This window comes from Eumetopias jubatus, unplaced genomic scaffold, assembly GCF_037043125.1.
Source record: "Eumetopias jubatus isolate StellerSeaLion01/CBP00866 unplaced genomic scaffold, mEumJub1_p1.0 scaffold_7, whole genome shotgun sequence".
Classification (NCBI taxonomy): Eukaryota; Metazoa; Chordata; class Mammalia; order Carnivora; family Otariidae; genus Eumetopias; species Eumetopias jubatus.
The window spans coordinates 12,891,325-12,911,920 of NW_028274813.1; the positions used below are offsets into that span (position 1 = coordinate 12,891,325).

The 20,596-nt window shown below is 48.4% G+C and overlaps 1 protein-coding gene across 1 annotated transcript in view; it reads right to left on the reverse strand.

Moving 5' to 3' along the window:
* DGLUCY (D-glutamate cyclase) overlaps positions 1 to 20,596 on the reverse strand; it is a 44,813-nt gene that overhangs the window by 16,478 nt on the left and 7,739 nt on the right. Inside the window, 7 exon segments of the mRNA XM_088025153.1 lie at positions 1,687 to 1,834; positions 5,684 to 5,783; positions 10,031 to 10,291; positions 14,534 to 14,737; positions 18,223 to 18,254; positions 18,256 to 18,361; positions 19,703 to 19,851. Coding sequence (XP_087881279.1) covers positions 1,687 to 1,834; positions 5,684 to 5,783; positions 10,031 to 10,291; positions 14,534 to 14,737; positions 18,223 to 18,254; positions 18,256 to 18,361; positions 19,703 to 19,851 — 1,000 coding nt within the window.

Consider the following 20,596-nt stretch of genomic DNA (forward strand, 5'->3'; position numbering starts at 1 on the left):
CACCTGAGGCCAGCATTCACTATGAGGTGGTGGACGGGACTAGAGCTACCCCACCTCGAGCACCGGAGACCTGGGCGCAGCCGAAAGAAGCAGACGGTTGCTATGGCCTGGTGCCTCCTGTTCATCAGATTCAGATGAACGGACACACATCATTTTCTAGACCCACGACAGCCAGCTGAATGAAGGGGAATAATATCAAAGCCAACATTGGTGTTTGTCTTCTTCTGTCTCTGCTCTTTTGCACTTTATGAATTTCGTCTTGTTTGCTCCTCACATCAGTCTTGCCCGTGGCCTGATTTTCCTCACTCAAGGGCACTCCCAGGGTCTCTGAGAGGGGTGGGACCTGGGTGCTAAGTGGAAGGTCAGTGCTATGTCCATGACAAGCCAGCTGCCTGTGGAAACTGAGGAACGGGGTGTCGATGGAGCAGGAGAGAAAAGACAGGGGTGGCCCTGCTGGGCAGGGGGTCATAGGGACCACAAGAGAAGCCTGTGCTCCTGAGGGTAAGAGAAGGCTCCAGAGGTCCACAGAGGTAGCAGTTTGAAGGCGCAAACAGCCAGCTCTACCTGCTTCCTCTGGGGTCTTGGGGGCATCCTTGGGGGATCAGCAAAGATTGGGGGTCCATGTGGTGGGGGAAGAAGAGTTCCTTTGGATCCTGATCGCCCCTTTGACTTGGAGACCCCTTCCTTCTCCACTCTGGCCATGCCTTCCTCCAGCCCTCAAGTCCTCAGCCTGTCCAGCCCAGAGAGACAGGAAGCTGAAGCCAAGTGTGCTGTGGGTGCCACACCCAAGGCCTCTTCTGGGAAAGACCAGGCGCTTTGCAGAAACTTTCTTCTCAACCAGGAAGACTTTCATTGTCTCATCAAAACCTCAGACGCCAAAGGTGACTAATGAGTCTGGGAAACACTCTGAAGTGTTCGAAGGAAGAGAACAATTAAACACAGAACAAGAAACTTGCCTTCATTACCCGAGGGTGTATGCCTACCCCCAGGGGAGGGGAACGCTGTTCTGGGAGTTGTATCAACCTTTCAGAAATTCATTAAGGCAACATGATTCCATGAAAAGCATGTCGAAAGGGGTCCTGGGAGTCTGGACTCCTAATTCTACCAGCAACACTAATGGGCTACGTGACCTCAAGGAACATCCTGGGCTCATTTTTGGACACTCTGCCTGCCTTATCTACTTGCCAGGGTTTTAAAGAGGCTTCAAAAATATATGGGTGTTTGAAACCTCTTTGAAAAAGATAAAGTTCTGTACAAACACAAAGGGTCACATTATTATATTATTAGCAATCAAAATATCGCATTAATCACGTATTGAAGTTATACTTACAAATTAATGCATTCATAAGATGAAACATAGTATACATTGTACATTTGTCCTGTATGACCAATAGAATATACCATGCCTCAATTTTATTATTGTTTATTTTGGTATTAGTTTTAATGTTTTAGAGCTGGGTGAGTAGAACACGCTCGATTAAGCAGCATTTCCCTTTCTTGCTTGTGGGAATGTTGGATTTCTAAGTGACGGTGTCTTTATCGTCTATACCAACCATAATAAACAACATCTCTGGACCAGAAAACTACGGTCCCCATAGAACACTTTCTTGTCGTGTGTTGCATGGTCAATAAAAAGGCAGTTAGTGCTGACACATTCTTGTTGAATTCTCAGTGCTCCCTACTTACAGTTGATGAGATTCCAGGAACCTTCTGTGTTGCAAGGAAAAGGTCGTCAATGGGGTCAGCCAAGTGCTTGATGTTCATCGTCCTCGCGATATAGTGATTGCCATAGGAAGCCCTTCTTGCCCATTCTATTGCCACCAGATGGTCAAATCTGCCAGGAAGCAGGGCATAGGGGCCTTATGGAGAGGGTGACTGCCTTGTTGGGTCATGTGTTTGTGTGAAGGACCCTTGTATTCTTTCTCGGATTCCTTCATTCCTACAGAATTTGGCTAAGCATTTAGGTGTAAGTGCCAGGGCCTGTGCTGGGGGCTAGTCTATCCAACCATTTAAAAAAATATCATCAGGATCTTGGGGCGCCTGGATGGCTCAGTGGGTTGAGCATCTGACTCTTGATTTTGGCTCAGGTCTGATCTCCGGGTCGTGAGATTGAGCCCCGCGACTGGCTCCATGCTCAGCACAGAGTCTGCTTGAGATTCTCTCTCTCCCTCTGCCCCTCCCCACTGTGCGAATGCACTCTCTCTTAAATAAATAAAATCTATTAAAAGATAAAAATGTCACCAGACTCTTCAGCAGTTCATTAGAGTCAGAGGCTGTGAGATTAAGAAGGTTGACGGTCAGGGTCACGTGCTAGATGCTGCCAGTGTCCTAGCCCGATCTCCACTAGCCAGGGGCACCAGCACCCAGAGGTTTGAGTGAGGGCTGCTATTGGCGCACCCCTGGTTTCTTCCAGGATCTTGTTCCATTTATGTACACAAGCCGACTTAAAAAGAGTTGAAATGGAAGACGAATCTAATGCAAGACAGAGATTAGGTAAGAGGCACGCATAGTGGCAGTAAGCCTGTGGGCTGTGGAATCAGATAGTGTAGACTCCAGTCCAGACCCTCACACTCCTGGCCGTGGCCAAGTGCTTAGCCTCTCTGACCCACATTTGCTACATCTGATGACCCGACAGAGACCCTCCCTGGGCCTCATTTTTGGACGCTGCATTATCTACTTCAGAGAGTTTTTTTACTTTTTTAAGATTTTATTTATTTTTTTGACAGAGAGACACAGCGAGAGAGGGAACACAAGCAGGGGGGTGGGAGAGGGAGAAGCGGGCTTCCCCCTGAGCAGGGAGCCAAAGGCAGACGCTTAATGGCTGAACCACCCAGGCGCCCCTACTTCAGAGAGTTTTAAAGAGGCTTCAACAATATAGTGGAGAAAATGCACAAGAGGTACTTTGCAGACAGCCCTGTACCTACCCAGTGCGCAGGAAGTGGTAGTATTTGTGGTTGCTATCGTTATTAGGAGGAATCTTGTCTTGATAATCCAACTTAAAAATATGAAAATTGCACTTTTATTTCTCTCTAAACTCCCCCCGATGGAGTTTTTTATTTTTTTGTAAGATTTAGTTATTTATTTTAGAGAGAGTGAGCGAGCGAGAGAGAGAGAGAGAGAGCGTGGGCGGGGGTGGGGGAGGGGCAGAGGGAGAGGGGGAATCTCAGGCAGGGATCCCCACTGAGCATGAAGTTTGAAGCTGGGCTCGATCTTACGACCCTGGGATCATGACCCAAGCCGAAATTAAGAGTCAAGTGCTTGATTGACTGAGTCACCCAGGCACCCCATGATAGAGTACATTAAAATCTTTGCTATGGAAAACTGTGTGGCGGTTCCTCAAAAAATGTGAAATAGAATTACCACGAGATCCAGCAATTCCACCCCTGGGTACGCAGCCCAAAGATTTGAAAGCAGGGTCTCAAGGAGATACTTGGACACCCTTGTTCACAGCAGCATTATTCACACTAGGCAAAAGGGATGAACACCAACAGATGAACAAAGAGGCAGAGTGTGGTATGTACATACAAGGGAGTATTATCTAGCCTTAGAAAGGAAGGAAATTATGACATACGCTACAATGTGGATGAATCTTGAGGATAATTCGCTAACTGAAGTAAGCCAGTCATGCAAGGACAAATACTATATGGTCCATATGGTTATATGAGGTACTACAGCAGTCGATTCGTAGAGGCAGAAAGTAGGGGCTGGGGTCGAGGGGGAATGGAAAGTCACTGTTTATGGGTAGAGCATTCCCGTTTGGGAAGATAAAAACGTTCTGGAGATGGATGGTGGGGATGATTGCCCAGCAATGCAGGTAGACCTTAATGCCACTGAACCACATGCTTAAAATGGTTAAAATGGTGAAATTTATGTTATGTATATTTTACCATAATAATAAAAAAATCTGAACTCTGAATGCCTGGGTATGCCCCTTGGTTGTGTAGAATGTGGTGGCATCATAGATGCTTGGAATCAGGCCACTGAGTAGGTTTTGGAAAGTAATCCTGAGGCTCCACACCCAGGGCAGAAAAAAGCAGCCATTGAGAAGCAGAGTCAACAGGAGGAAGGAACTTTGACCTTGAATTTCCCCTAGACCTATATTCATGGTGATGAAAAGCCTCTTTAGAACAGTACCTCCAACTGGGATCAATATGTTCTCTGTTCTGCAGGGAGAACACCACTTCTGGACCTTCCCCCCAGGAGAATTTCAGTTATATACCTAATGAAGGTATATAACCAATTTATCCATTTGGTCCATTTATGCTCAAGACGGGGAAGAAATGACTAAGCTTTTTTTTTTTAGGCCAGCAGGATCCATTTAGTTACAATGGGAAGTAATTCACTCCTGGGAAGCCGGCTTCCTGGAGAGAGTTAACGCATCTTCTCCAAAGAGAGCACAAGCCTCTCTCCCCACAATCAGATCTGCCCGGTCTCCCTCCACTCAGCAAATAGAGCAGCACCTGTGTTAACTGGCATCAGGGATCCCACACAAGAGAATTTTCTAGCTTCTCCCCGAAGATCCAGAGCTTTGTTTATATGTCAACCATTTGGAGAATATAAACATCTCTAATATGAACCACACATGTTTCTGCCGCTTTAAATAGCATACGGGATCCATGATTGAACTTTTTCTTGGTGACTCAGGGTCCTCATTATGATCATCAAGTTCTGCTGTGAGCTGCAGAACAGCTATTCCCACCAGGCCTATTAAAGCAGTGTTTTTAAGTTCTAACTGGACACTCATTAGTGGGTTGTGAAATAAATTTATTAGGCCAGGTCAGCATTTCCAGAAAAGTAGAACACTAGAATAGAATAGAATAGATTGGAATAGAAAACGTCAGAATATATTGCACATAGCAAGAGTAAATACTGTTTTTTGAATCTTCGTTTAGTTGTGGGTGTGGGTACGCGGGCGTGTGTGCATACTGGTTTGCAATGCAGAAGGTATCACTGTTGTCAAAAAAGTTTTAGAAACGCTGTATTAAAAATGATAAGATCTGGGCGCCTGGGTGGCTCAGATGGTTAAGCATCTGCCTTCGGCTCAGGTCATGATCCCAGGGTCCTGGGATCGAGTCCCGCATCGGGCCTCCTGCTCCTTGGGAGCCTGCTTCTCTCTCTCTCTCCCTCTCTCATGAATAAATAAAGAAAATCTTTAAAAAAAAAAAAAAAATGATAAGATCTGAAATACATCCCTACATACAATAAAGATGTATTTTTCAAAATGTCTGATCACGACACACAGTGAAAAAACACACACACTTGCACAAAATTTCGCGAGAGAGTACTTACTATTACCACACAGGACGTACGATGGTATTTGTTTCTCATTCCCCTTGCAAACGTGCCGGTTACCCCACTGAAATGACTCACTGCTCTCTAATGGGTCATGACCCAGTTTGAGAAACTGCTAGTTTTGGTTTTTATAATTTTCCTATCTTCTTCCTCTATCAGGAGGTAATGCCATGCCCAGAAATGCTTTGTGAAGCCCCCAGGACTCCTTAAAACCCAGCAGCCTGGCCCGTCAGAACCCCTGGGCACATGGCTCTGTTCTCCCTGGAGTCAGCAAAGTGAATAGAGCATGGGCTTTGCCACCGTCACCCGCTTACGCTGGGATGGGTTGCACATACCTCGGTGACTTGGGGTCCGCATCTTTGCAGAGAAATGCCTGAGGGGATGCACATACCTCGGTGACTTGGGGTCCGCATCTTTGCAGAGAAATGCCTGAGTGGCTCCTGCTGATTCACCTTGGAAAGTTAATAAGGGGATCGGTGTCTTCAGAACACCTTGAAAATAAAGGCAAAGGGTTGACACATCAGCCCTCGTGTTGCACTTTGGAAATTCATGTTGGCTTTTCAGAAGCTTCTTTGGAAAGTATCACTATCATTACCTACCTGTCGAATATTTTGTTAGGAAGGCCGAGACCTCAACACGAGAATGAGAATACTTGTTTACTTATAGTCCTTAGTAAACCCTCGGTTGGTAGAGTGTGTGACCCTGAGTGGCATGGAATTGGGCTAGTGTCACCACTATTGGGGGCTAGCAAATACGTTGCCTGTAGATGTCCATGAGACCCCGTGAACGGAGGCCTATTCTGGCTCACTGCCATCCTGAGTGCTGGGGACACGTGGCGCCCATGGTGACGGGGAGCTAGCCCTCTGCTAAGCACCTGACATGCATGCTCTCACTTGTCACAACAATTCTATGTGATAAGAACCATTATTAACCCCATTTTACAGAAAAGGAAAACTGAGGTTCAGAGGTGCTATGTAAGTCAGGTGAAGCCAAGGATGGAGGTCAGTGTTACGACCCCAGTTTCCACCCCAAGTTCTCATCTGCTCCCACCGCTCCCCTCCCTGCATACCTTCAGGGAAGTTCTAGAACAACAGTGAAGAGGTCCCAGAGTCTGGGTGTGGAATTAGCTACTGGTATTGGAGTGATTGCCAAAGTGATTTTGACTCTCAAAAATAGCACCTTCTCTAATTACAATTAAGAATACGCGTTAACGTAGAATATGTGGGAAGCACACACAAATCCCAAATTAAAATAAAAGTGACTTGGTTGTCATTAATGAATCCACCTCCTAGCAGGTGGAGGTAGAATGCTTGTGCATTCACTGGCCCAGGATGAGATCTCCATGTGGAGCTTGAGATGGCGAACAGGGGGCCTGCGACAGGGATGGACCTAGCACTTACGGTCCCACTGGTTCTGCAGGACCCCCTGGCCCACTCTGGGGACCAGAGGGGCTGCCATAATCTCCATCATCAGCCCCTCACACACGTCACATAAACCCAGCCCAAGTAAGCACCCTGTCCACGTTAAAACCACATGCTTGTTTTATAAATGTGGCTGCTTCCCACCTCAGCTTCACCATATGGCTGTCCCAAGCCCTTTGGGAGCTGCCACCAACCCCCTCCCTCAGTGGGTAGAGAAGCCAGAATCATTGGCAGAGACCCTAAGGGACCCCCAGTGTGGCTCCCTCCAACACCCCCCCCCAGGCCCACCCCATGTCTAAGGGGGAGAGACAAGGAGAGGACAGTCAGTCCATCAAGGGGTACTCACCGAGCACATTCCACGTGGGACAAGCCAGGGGACGGGGGTGGGGTGGGGTGGGGGTTGTGGTCACAACAAGCTGAAAGACCTAGCCCCTTTCTGTGCTGTGAGGATCAGCCCGGTGACCCAGCAAGGGGACTGACTACAACCAAACAACATTCCTAGCTGTGTAACCTTGGACAAACCACAGAAACTCCCTTAGCTGTGGTTTCCTCCTCTGCAAAATGGGGTTAGTCATGTCTCCCTTGACCCAGGATTGCTGTGGATGCAATGATGTGATATGGGCCAAACACTGAGCTGGGGGTCTTGCATGTAGTAGGTGCTAAGTTAAGGCTGGTGCTTTCTTACTTCCTGACATTGGATCAAGGATACAGGATACTAGTAAGAAGGGGCACCGGGGAGCCAAACAGGGCAGGGAACCTAACATAGCCCCTCAGAGGGGCACACACAGAGAAAGAGTCTCTGCAAAGGAATGTCAGGGAAAGATATGAACCCACACCTGAGCTGCAAAGAACCAATTTATCTATTTGGTCCATTTACGCTCAAGACAAGGAAGAAATGACTAAGCTTTATCTTCTTTAAACATGTGCAGTCTTTGGTTATAAAAAGAACTGAACTAATTTTCATTAAAAGGCCAAATCTCTTTCCCTTTCTTCGTCCACATGTCACAAAAGTTCTGCAAAATCGAATAGAGCAGATGCTACCTTCTAAACCGCCCCGTGGGTGAGCCCCAGTTCCGAGCTCCCAAGCAGCTGGAGCCTCTGAGCCAGGCCAGCAGGTGAGCTGCGAGGGCAGAGCTGCCTCTGGGAAAGTGGGCAGCTAAAAATATCCAAGCCACTTGTCAGATGGGGGAGGCTGCCAGCCTGTTGGCAGCGGCTGGGACTGTGGCCCACCCGTCCTCCTTGTTCACAACATGGTCCTTCAGTGTTCCTTGGTCCTCTGTGCAGTTCCTTCCCAGCCTCCCCGGTGGCTCCCCCTCTCCTCCTTGACCTTTCAATGTGGAGCATCCCAGGGTATAATCCTGGGACCTTCTCTCTGTCTCTTATTCCCTGGGTGATCTCACCCTGTGTCTGGACTTAAAATGCCATCAATATGCCAACTGGTCTCCGATTTCTCTTTCCAGCCCAGACGGCTCTCCTGAACTTGACTCGTAGATCTGTCTACTTGACGTCTCCACTTGTGTGGCTAACAGATTGCTCACACCGAGGCTCAGACCTGCACTCTTTTAAATTTTTCTAAAAAAATTATAATTGTGGTAAAATACATAATGTGACTTTTACTTCCTTAGCCATTTCTAAGCGTACAGGTCTCTGGCGTTGAGTACGTTCACACTATAGTGCCACCAGCACCACCCTATGTCTCCAGAACTTTCTCAACTGGAATTCTGTCCCTAATAAACACTCCCCAGCCCCCCAGCCCCCAGAACCACCGTTCTTCTTTCTGTCCCTATGACAGTAGTTGCTCTCGATCCCTTGTGTAAGTGGAGTCCTACAGTATTTTGTCCTTTGTGACCGGCTTATTTCACTCAGCATGATGTCTTCCAGGTTCATCCATCAGTCAGAATTTCCGTCCTTTTTAAGGCTGAAGGACATATTCCATTGTCTGTCTATACTGCGTTTTGTTTATCGGTTCATCTGCGAACAGACCCTTGGCTTGTCTCTGGTGAATAACGCTGCCGCGAACGCGGATGTGCAAGTATCCGTTTGCGTCCCTACTTTTGGTTCTTTTGGGGTAGACACCCAGAAGTGAGATTGCTGAATCATGGGCGATTTTCTACATTTTTTGAGGAACCGCCACACTGGTTTCCACAGCGGCCACACTGTTGGATGTTCCCAGGAGCAGTGTCTCCGCGGTGTGGGCCCCCGGCAGCTGCGCCCTCTCCGACACCCTGCTCACACCCGCGTCCAGTCCACCCGGAATCATGACTCTCCCTTCAAAATACAGACAGAGCTGTCTACTTCTCGAAACCTCCACCCGCACCGTTCATCGGTTTGGGGTTCTCTGAAACCAGAATCTGACACAAAGCCTCGGGTGCAGGTGGTTTATTTGGGAGACGACCCCAGGGGGCAGGTGGGAGGGGCAGAAAGTGAGGGCAGGAAGGAGGAAAAACCAACAGGAGGGGACGTGCGCTTCTGAGGTCACTGTTCCAGGCAGTGGGGTCCCAGTTCCACAGGGACCTGCCTGTCTCTGAAAGACAAGAGGCAAGGCTCCTGTGCCCTGTGCCCCCCTGGTTGAGGGGCTCCCGGAGACATCAGTCCCCTTCCTTGTGGACTGAGTGGTTTTGCACAGCTTTGAAGAAATCCCGAAATGCATTTTCAGGGACACAGAGACATAGGCAACGGGAAGTAGGTCAGAGCACCCGGCTCCGCGCCAATGCCCGCACAACCCTAGTGGAAAGAGGAGAGGTGAAGAGCCGCTGCCCACAGTGCACCCCAGCCGATCCTGGCACGCGGACAGCGGCACGGCCTCACGCCAGCGTCACCTGCAGCTCTTAGGCACCTGCGTGCTCCAGGAGCCTGTGCGGCACGGGGCATCCCCGCCTAGCTGGCCCGGGAGGGACACTGCCACCTCTGGTTTCGACTATCGCACCTCCAACCCCGGAGGGTCGGGGGGTGGGGTCCAGGGCTGGCCTGGGTTGCTGAGTCCCTTGCAGGTCACACAGGGAGGGAAGCAGATGCACAGCAGGACCCTGGGCTCTGGAGCCTGGAGGACCCGGGTTCGAACTCAAGCTCACCATTCCCACCCAGGCAACTCACCTGGACCCCTCAGAGACTCAGCCTCTTCATCCATAAAATGGGGCTAATGCTGCTGATACCAGAGAGGTTTCGAACAGGAAGGAAAACGTGCCCTGTCCAGTGCATAGCCCTGCGCTGGGTGCTTGGCAGGAGCGCCACATATCCCGCCCCCCCCCTCAGCCCCACAGCCTCTGCCCTCAAAGGCCCGTTTGGGGGAAATGGACTATCTTCATCTCACTCCTCACCTTGCTCAATAGCTTCTTCCACAAGCCTCTCGAACAAACTCAAGGCTCTCCGGTCAACGATCATGGAGACTCCCTTCCCCAAGGCCTGCAGGAAGGCCGCCAGGGCCATGGCTCCTGGAGGGCCGTCCGTCTCTTCCGGGGGCTGGTGGTTGAAGTGTGTGGAGAAGCCGGTGGTGACGAGCACCGAGCGGGCGTGCGACAGCGACAGGGAGACTTGCAGCAGCTCATCTCTGCAGAGCAGGTGTCCGATCCCCTGTTGGCCTAAAAGTATTTTCAGATTTATTTATTCACTTGAGAGAAAGAGAGAAGGCGGTGTGGCGGGGTGGTGGCAGAGGGAGAGAGAGAGAGAGAGAGAGAGAAACAGACTCCGCACTGAGCAGGGAGCCCGATGCGGGGCTCAATCTCATGACCCTGAGATCACGACCTGAGCTGAAACCAAGAGTCGGTGACCCAACCGACTGAGCCACCCAGGTGCCCCATTATTTTTTTTTTTAAAGTCATAAGATTAAAAAAAAAAAAGTCATAAGATAACGTCATGTGTTTCAAGTAGAAACTTATGTAAACAGCAGTTTGGTTTTTTATTTACTCTTGTTTCCGAAGCGGATTTGAGGGGATGTGGCAGAGACTGCGGGTCGTTCCCCGGAATGCCTTCTCCGCCCCCGCTCCCAGGCATGAAGGGGAGCCAGTCCGTGGCTGACCAGCAGCTCTTCCGGTTAGGGGTTCCAGTCTTCCACGAGCCTAGGTCCTCTCTGCCACATCCGGAGAGCAGCCAAAGGGACCAGGAGTGGAAGTCATTTGCGCCCCCTCTGGGCCTGCCACCCCCCCACCCCTGCCTTCCTCCGTTCCCAGCTGTTGACAGCCAGCACCTCCTGGGGGTCACAGGGTGTCATGGCAGAGGTTCTGGCCGGAGCAGGTCCCCCTTTCCCGCTGAACACCCACACTCACCAGGGAAGGCCTGCTCTGGATGGTTGCGTGAGAGGCACACACTCATACTGTATTTGAGGAAAGCATCTTGGGGTTAATTTGTTCTAGCGGTCTAGCAGACTCTGACTGACACAGGAATGTTGAAGGAGAGGCAACGGTACTGCCCTAGTGGGGGAGTCACCAGAAGAAGGCCCTCAGACAAGCACTTGGGTGCAGGTATTTCTACAGAAAGTGAGCCCAGGAACACTAAGTCAGAAGATGGAGGAAGTGTGAAAAAAGGGAGAAAAGCTCCTGAAGAATGAATGTGTGAGTGAGCAAATTAACTACAAAGGGAACTGGGCCACAGTCCTGCTTGAACTGCTCTAGGAAACTGTGGGGTCCACACCTCAGGGCTATCCTGCCAGAGGACAGGGGGACCGGGCATTGATGCACCTGCTCCCGTCCCCTGTTGGGTGCAGGGGAGACAGGCAGGGCACCAGCGTAATCGGCTCTAATGCCCTCCAGTGGCTGCCAACCTGGTCCCAGCTGGACAGCACAGCCCCCTAGGGCTGGTGGTTGTGCCCCTGTCCCTACTCAGGTCACCCCCAAGCATATCTGGGCCTGGTGAAGGCAGGATGTGACTCAGAACTTCTCCCCCAGCTGTGGCTAAAATGAGAGGTAGACCGAGGGATGTGGCCTGAAGGTGTCAGCTTGCCCTTGAGGTGCATGGAGAACATGGAGGGACACAGGGTTGGGGTTCCTGTTGTGGAGGGACAGTTCCAGACTTGGAATTCAGAAACTTACGTTCAAGCCCAAAGTAGCTGTCAGAACTTGGCCTCGTCCCTGGATTGCTCTGGGCCTCCGTTTTCCTACGTGGAGCATGGGGAGGGGGTCCAGGTGGAGGGAGGCTGCAGGAAAGGGCCCTGCACATGCCTGCAGTGGGGTTGGAGACTGGAACATTTGTCTGGAGGGTGATTTGTACTCAGCTTTGTACGTGCCACTTGTACCAGGTATTAACGTCCAGGAATTTATCCTGATAAAGGGATCGTGGGGATGTACACACACATAGTCAGAGGGTGTTGATTGCAGTCTTGTATATGGTGTCAAATGATGGATGTTAATAAAAATGGTGGACCGTCCATAAAATGGAATTCTATGCGAACATTAAAAAGGATGTCGTAGAAGACTAATGACATGGAAGGATGTTCACAATCTACTAGGAAGGGAAATATATATATATACATAAAGAATATATATTCTTTTTTCAGTCTTACAGGCTTAAGACTGAAGAAAAGGACTTTAAGGGCAAATATTGAACTGTTTGTGAATAACGGTTAATTGTGATGGGATTCTGGTTATTTTCACTGCCTTTTTACGTTCGTATATTTTCTGATGTTTCTACACCAAACGCGGATTGCTGTTGGTGAAAGGGGAGAAGAATAACATTTTTAAAGAAAAAAACTGGAAAGTAACCTATTTCATAGGATGTGATAAACATCAAAAGAGAGAGGAGGGCAGAGAGAACTTTTTCAAATTTAGAGCAGTCGATGAGCTCATCATTTATGATGGTTTTAGCATGAGAGCAAACATCGTCACTATAAACTTTGCGTTCCTTCTTATTCTCCAGGCACCTCAAATGCAAGCCTATGTCCTCTCAAAAATGACTGAGTGGCTCTATTATTAAGCCCAGTGAGCAATGCTCAGTATACTGCCATTAATCTTATATCTGCTTATTTAATATAGTAGGAATCAAAAGCATCTGTTGTTCTTGAGGATTAACGGTGCTCCTTCATAGACAGTATTGGCACATCGGACAGTCATAAATCTGCCTTTCCCCTGTGCCTCATGCTTCAAACCTAGACACAGTCTGCACAATCACCAAAGGGGGGTTTTGTGGATGCCTCCCGGGTCATTTTTATTAAGCTGGGGTGCGCCGAGTCTGCCGTAAATTTACTTACCACTTACTTTGTTATCTGAGCTAATGGCAGAGTTAATATTTCATCTTCCCTCACGACCCCTGTGCTGAATGGAAGGGCTGTTAGCCTGGGTAAGAATGTTTGTGAGGGAGAAAGTATTGCAGAAATTAAAAAGAAATATCCACCCAGGAGATCAGCCTATGTAAGAGGCTCTATGTACACACAGCCACGAGCTTCCATCTCTATATATGCATGTGTCTGTCCTAGAAGGGGCATCAGGGGTAGGCATTGATCCCAAATTTACTATGGGTTTATGTGCAAAAGAAACCAGACCCTCCGCCGAAAGAATGAATGAATGAACACCCCAACAGACAAAATATCAAAAAGCTAGGCCTTGTAGTTTTGAAGGAAGTTTTGCTATGCTCACCTTTGGTCCCAAGCCCAGGGGAGAGAGCAGACATTTTGAAGGCCATTCTGCACTGTTTGATTCTTGGCCACGGTATTAGTTCACACAAAATGGCACCCAGCTTGGTGGCTCTATGACTCCGCCCAGGCGCTGTTCTCTATCCCAGTGTCACTGTAATCAGCTCTTTCTGGGTGCTGCGACTTCGGCCAGGAGGCTCGACCTCTCCAGGCTGACCTCACCCCTCTGCTTTCCACAGGGACCTCAGCACCATCTATTCAGATATCTGGCAAACAGGGGTCTGATGGGCCAACAGGGAGACCATGTACACCTCCTCCAGACCTTCAAAGTACAAAGAGCACCCAGGTCAAGAATCACAGCCCATGAGAAGGTATGAGCCAGCAGAGGCCGGAGCACTCTTTTAACTGGCCCGGTGGGACTGTGATATACCATGTAAACTCAGATTCCAATTTATCCAACCCTTATTGATCGTGGGCCTTGGAGTCAGTGGGTGCGGATTCAACGTCTGCCCCCACCATGTACCAGCTATGTGGACTCGGGCAAGTTTCTTAACCCTCTATGCCTCAGTCTCCTCATCTGTTAAAGGCAGTTAGTAGTAGCTGCCTCATAGGGTCAGTGGAAGAATCTAAGATGAAATGTGCTAAAGCTTTGAGCGCACGCCTGGCCCAAGGTAAAATTCAGTAGATGATAGTTGTCATTCTTATTACCTATCACACCCCACAAAAATGAGGTCTAGTTGTTATTTCTCCTGCTATACTGATTAGAAACTGAGGCAGAGAGCCCCAGGGAAGGCTGAACCTTCATTGTCTCTGGCACCTTTGCGGGCAAATGGATTGAATTTCTGTGCACATCTGCGCCCTCTGATGGCCACCTTGGATTAGACATGCGGCTCTTCAATGACCGTGCAGGGGGATGTTGAAGCGTCACTCTAACATTGTTTTTGAGGTTTATGCTTCAGAATGACCTTATAGGTGAAAACTTGACCCTCATTGGATGAAGTCTCAATTTCCATAATTTAGTGAAAAATGTTATAGTCTAGTAGCCTGACATTAAGGCTATGCCTACTTTCTGGATAAAATAGCAATCTCTTCTCTTTGGTAGTGTTAGCTAAATAAAGAGGAATACATTCTTCTCTCTCTCTCTCTTTTTTTTAAACCCATACTGTAGATGCATGTAGTTTGCATGCTGCCTTTTTCACTGACCATTACACCAGTGATGAATTGCTCCAGGTCATTAAGGTGAGAACGCTTTGTTTCTTACCTGGGTCTACGGCAATTATAGTCTCCAGCTCTCTAATCCTCTGAACAGCTGAAGCCAATGCCATGCTGTAGTGTAAAGGATCTTGGGAAATGCAATGGACCTCTGGAATTCCCTCAGGGGTAAGACAACGGGCTGGAGCCTCTGTATCCTTCAGGTTGGTCATGACTGTGCAACCCGGTACACTGGTGAAAGCCAGTGGGGTCTCTAAAACACACAACGGGAGGGACTGAGAGCCCTCACTTCATTCTCATCTAGCCCACGATTGATGGGCACGATGGTACCGGGCCTCGGCTCTGCCAGCAGCGCTCCTTACATGGCTTGCTGCACCACATCAGAAAAAAACTAGCTGATGGCTAAATCAAGCCCCACTTAAACAGGTGCCTCCAATGTTTAGGAAAGTAAAGATGAGATGCGTGTGGGAACAGAAGGGACGGGCAGCCCAGCCACAGATAGGAATTGCCATCAACTGAATCCCATGGGTATCAGAAAGTACTTACTGAACTCTTACAGATGCATGAAGCCACCTTCCTCCACTTGGCTAATAAATACCTCTCTCTGAACATAGTGTCTATTTTTCCCACGGCACTTTTATTTTGCTTTGGTGTCTAATGTTGCTCTTTAAAAAAACTCTCCCGTACCAAATTCCGGGCAATGTGAAACACTCTAGCATCGTTATTAAGAACATGGCTTTCCTGTGCCAAACAGAGTTTGAGATGAGACTTTGTCCTCTCTAAACCTGTTTCCTCAACTATAAAATGATAATGCTTCAGATGGTTGTTGTCAGAGCTAAACTGGAAAATGCACATAAAAGTGTTTTCTCAAAGTGGTTCAGAGTGAGCCCTGGGTAAGTGATGGTTTGCATTACTGAATCAGGTACTCTATCTCACTCGCTTGATGTCCTTGTGTCTGGCCCATTAGGGGCTTCATACTTTACTTAATTTACATCGTCTGCTTTCTTCAGTGTCATTATTATCCTTGGGTACTTTAATCCTACTCAGCTGTATGTTCCCAAAGAAGAGGACCGTTGCTTATTGATCTCAGAATCCCACATAGTACCTTACACGTAAAAGGGGCTCCGTGTGAATTGGTGTGAATTGAGTCCATAACAACGTCTTGGATGTCACAGAAAACAGTTACATTTTTTTTTCCAAATTCAACAGAAAGCCAAAGTTAACACTTCAAAAGGAAAACCTACTGATAATTTCATGAAGCATTTTTTTAAAGATTGTATTTATTTATTTGAGAGAGACAGAGATAGCGAGAAAGAACATGAGTGCGGAGGAGAGGGAGAAGCAGACTCCCCGCTGAGCAAGGAGCCTGATGAAGGACTCGATCCCAGGACCCTGGGATCACGACCCGATTTTGAGGAATGCAATCACTGTTTTTCTGTGTTTTGGACAGCATCTACAACGGGTCAGTTTAATGCCAGGTCTACACCAGACTAGTCAGCTCAGAGTGTGACACAGACTTCTGCCCCATCAGCAGTGAGGTGTGTAGCAACTAGTCTATCTTTAATTGAAGTTTATTTATTTATTATTTATCTTTAAAAAGATTTTACTTACTTGTTTGAGAGAGAGAAAGACAGAATGAGCAGGGGGAGGGGCAGAGGGAGAAGCAGAAGCAGACTCCCGGCTGAGCACGGAGCCCGATCGCAGGACCCTGAGATCATGACCCGAGCCAAAGGCAGACGCTTAACCAACTGAGCCACCCTGGTGCCCTGCTAGTAGAAGTTTAAATATTGAAGTTTGAGCATGATTTTTTAGAAGATTTATTTATTTATTTTTAGAGAGAGAGAGAGAGAGAGAGAGCGCTAGCGGGGGAAGGAGCAGAGGGAGAAGGAGAGAGAGAAGCAGACTCCCCGCTGAGCATAGAGCCTGACATGGGGCTCGATCTCACGACCCTGAGATCACGACCTGAGCCGAAATCAAGAGTCAGATGCCCAACCAACTGAGCCACCCAGGAGCCACCGCATGATTTTTGTAAAATTAGAAATATTCAAGGTCGTCCTTAAGCCAATGATGTCATTTGGCCTCATTTACAAATCAGGTGTGCTATTTCAAGCCAGAGCTAATGCGCTGGGATGCTCGTGGCAGTGAGCTCTCCTCTGCAGCGCATCCCCTGTGGCTGGTGGCAGGAGAGGGGCGACGCCATCGTGCTGGACAATATTTACCACATGTGTGTGGATGTGTGAACACACATGAGCACACACACTCAGAGATGACCACAAAGTCCCTGAGAACTGCATCTTATCTCATGCAGCATTTTATTCCCCAAATCTGGGTCCATGCCTGGCACATAGTAGTGCCCAATACATTTAATATTAAATAAACAAAGGAATGGGGTGCCTGGGTGGTTCAGTGGGTTAAACGTCTGCTTTCAGCTCAGGTCACGATCCCAGGGTCCTGGGATCCAGTCCCGCATCGGGCTCCCTGCTCAGCGGAGAGCCTGCTTCTCCCTCTCCCTTTGCCTGCCGCTCCCCCTGCTTGTGTTCTCTCTCTGTGTCAAATAAATAAATAGATAAATAAAATCTTAAAAAAATAAATGAATAAAATTCCATGAATCTTGGCATTTATGCCTCATCGCTATATTAGAAATAATCTTCCCCTATCGTGAGGCCATTCTGATAGCTAAATTTATATGAATGCTTTCAAAAAAAATTTAAGGTAACATTAAATTGTGATTTGTAGTGCCAGTGTGGCTGATCTGGCTAGAATTTTCTGGTGTCTACGAAATGGGCTGCCATAGTTAAGGTTTCTAGCACATCCCTACCTTACTGTGAGCTGGTTAGGGCGCCCTCGTGTGTCTCTTCATTGTAATATCACCCTGTGTCTTTGAAAAAAATAAACTGACCGTATTGCTTTAAAATGCAGAGGTCCCCCCCTTATCAAGATATGTTCCAAGACCCCCCAGTGCACATGAAACCCTGCATAGCACTGAACCCCATATAGACTATGTTTTTTCAACCCTGCATAGCATTGAACCGTATATAGACTGTTTTTTCCTATCCGTACATCCCTATGATGAAGTTTAATTTATACATTAGGCACAGTAAGAGATTAACAGCAATAACTAATAATAAAATAGAGCAATTAGAAAATATACTGATAAAAGGGTTGTGAATGTGGTCTCCCTTTCTAAAAATACCTCACTGTGTTGTCCTCACCCTTCTTCTTGTGACGATGTGAGATGAAAAATGCCCATGTGATGAGAGGAAGTGAGGGGAGAGGGCATGTGACGTAGCATGAGGCCATGATTCGTCACAAGGAGGCTCATCTGCTTCTGGACTGCAGCTGACTGCGGGCAAGAGACCTCAGAAAGCAGAACTGCGGGGAAAGGGGGACCACTGTACCCTGAAAATACCACGTGAAATGGAGGTTTAGTGGTGCTGTTTGCCTTCACTCTTGTTTTCAAAGCCCTACCAACCTTCAATATGTCTCAGAAAGTCAAGCTAAATATTGGTCTTTCTATTAGAATGGACTGGACTGGGAGCCTTCTGCAGATGGAAATATATTTAATCAAAACGTACAAGCTGCTGGTGAGACCCAGCCCTGGGAGATCTGTATGTTTTATATTTTGTTCTGTGGCTCGGTTTTTTAAGTCACTGCCTGCAAGCCTATGCTTCCAAGAACTAGAGACCCACCCTTTTCCATCCTGGGTCATAGTCATAGCCCCCTTTAAGCCCAACGTACTGCAGCTGCTGACGGCTTCGAGTACTTTGAGCTGCTGGCCAGTCTCGATCATCTGAGAAGTCCACTGGGACGTCCCCTGGCTGACACACCACAGGGTCCCCATAGTCAGGTTTGGAAAGATCTTTGATTCCCAACCATTCTGCAAATGGAAAAAGAAAAGGAATTCCTGCGCGTCCCATCCTGGTAGGTCCCATCCAGGTTAAACACGTCGAGTAGTTTATGTTTCTTTCTCCCAGAAAAAAACTCTAGCCGTAGGATTGCTGTCAATGGGACTGGAGAAAAGGACTTGGGACTTTAAAAACCCAGGTCACTGGCTAGCTTCCAGTCCATTCTGAGTAGTACCGTTTCAGAACACGGAACCTCAGACACCTGCTGTGATTGCTGGAGGAGCCCCAGGTGCACTCAGCCTAACACCCGGTGCAGATTGCTGACCCAAACCAGCATTTGTGAGCCAGCATTTATCTCGGTGCAGGCTGAGTCACATAACACAGACCTAAACTCTGTTGCTTGACCGCCAACAGCATCCCTACCCCTGGCCCAGCATCAGAACGCTCATGAGGACAGCAAAGATGGATGTGTTGGGCCCACCCCAGCTCCACTAAAGAGAAGACAATTCAATGATTCAGCAAAGCACTTTGCTTTGGGTGGTCCTGAGATCTTTCTGTGAGGGAGGGGGCCAGTGCTGATTGCATCATTACAGAACGCAGGCTTTGTCTGATTCTGCTTGTTGCACGGCTGAGCGAGTTTAGGTACACCGAGCTTCAACTCTCACCTGAGACCCAATCCCAAGCTTTCATCGGGCTCTCTGAGAACCACTAAGAGGCCTAGACAGCTGCCAAGCTTGGATCTGCTCACTCACTCTCAGACTGAGTTAATACGCCCGGGATCGGTTCAAGTTAACATTTGGAACAAAGCCCTCCCCTGCCCAAATAGGGCTACTGCACAACAGCCCAGATTAGAGGTGGCTCTGAGCTCAAGTTCCAGGACAAATAGCTCTGCTGCTGCCCTCTACCACCTGCTCCTTCCACCCCAGGTTCACCTGAAGGTCACAGGAGACAATGGGTCAGGCTGGCTATTCTGCCAAGGGCGGCACTTTTAAACCTGAGGGGCCTCTGTAAACCCAGCCCGAACGTTGCTGCGGGAGTCTGAGCCTTGTCCAGGACCCCCGGGGAACCGTGGGGAAGATGGGGACAAGCCGGGGGAGTTCAGGAACACTGAAGCTCAAGAGTGGCTGTCAGAATCACGAATGAGGGGCGTCTGGGTGGCTCAGTCGTTAAGCGTCTGCCTTTGGCTCGGGTCATGATCCCGGGGTCCTGGGATCGAACCCCACATTGGGTCCCCTGCTCCGCGGGAAGCCTGCTTCTCCCTCTCCCACTCCCCCTGCTTGTGTTCCCTCTCTCGCTGTGTCTCTCTCTCTCTCTGTCAAATACATTTAAAAAACTTAAAAAAAAAAGAATCATGAATGAGAGTGGACGTTCACCTGGGTCACCGATATGAATGGGTTGTCTCTTATTTCCCAAGGAGCAACTGGCCTGCACCAGCCTTTCCAGCTTGTCCTCGGGGATGGGCCTCATTGTGACCACCAGGGGGCAGCAAAAGCCAGCCATGGCAACACAAGGCACTGTTGTCCGAAAAGATGTTGAAAAACACAGTTGACCCAGATGGGAACCCTGAGCACCAAGAGTTCAGGGCAGCTGAATGAAGGAGGGGGTCCAAGTATCATAAAAATACAGCTTCTACTTTTATGTGACATAGAAATGAGAAAGTCTGCTGGTAATGATTGGTTTAAAACAGAGAACCTTCACTTTGTATGTGCTTCTGGTAGTCTGGTGCAGCTACAGACCCCCACTCCAAGTAAAGTTTCTAATTGCGTAAGAGGAAATGCATAGGTTTACAAAGGAAACCAATTACATTGCAAGTGCGGTTATCAGATTATGAAAAAATGTGATACAGTGATATGTAGGCTCCATTAACAGCTTAAGGAACAAGATGACAGATGGACCATTATCAATATGAAGTAGTGATCAACATATAGGGTATTTCTGAGATATCAGGAAGAACTGCCATGGGACAGGAAAATATCTGGGAGTCCTTTGGGCAGCCGCAAAGTCACAGGGTCTGCTCATACAACAGCAGTTTGCTGTCGGCGTTTGGAATGGAAGGAAATGCTCAGTTTCAGTTTGAGGCCATGACAATCAAAAGGTAATTTTTTTTTCATCCAATTCCACGGGCCTCTGAATTTTCTCCACGGACTTCAAGGGGCCCGTGGACCACAGGTGAAGACCTCGGGGAGAGTCAGACGCAGAGCTACCCAAGGGCAAAGGATCTCGCAGGAGGCACTGGGGTCTGCTCAGCCCCCTGAGTCCACACAGGG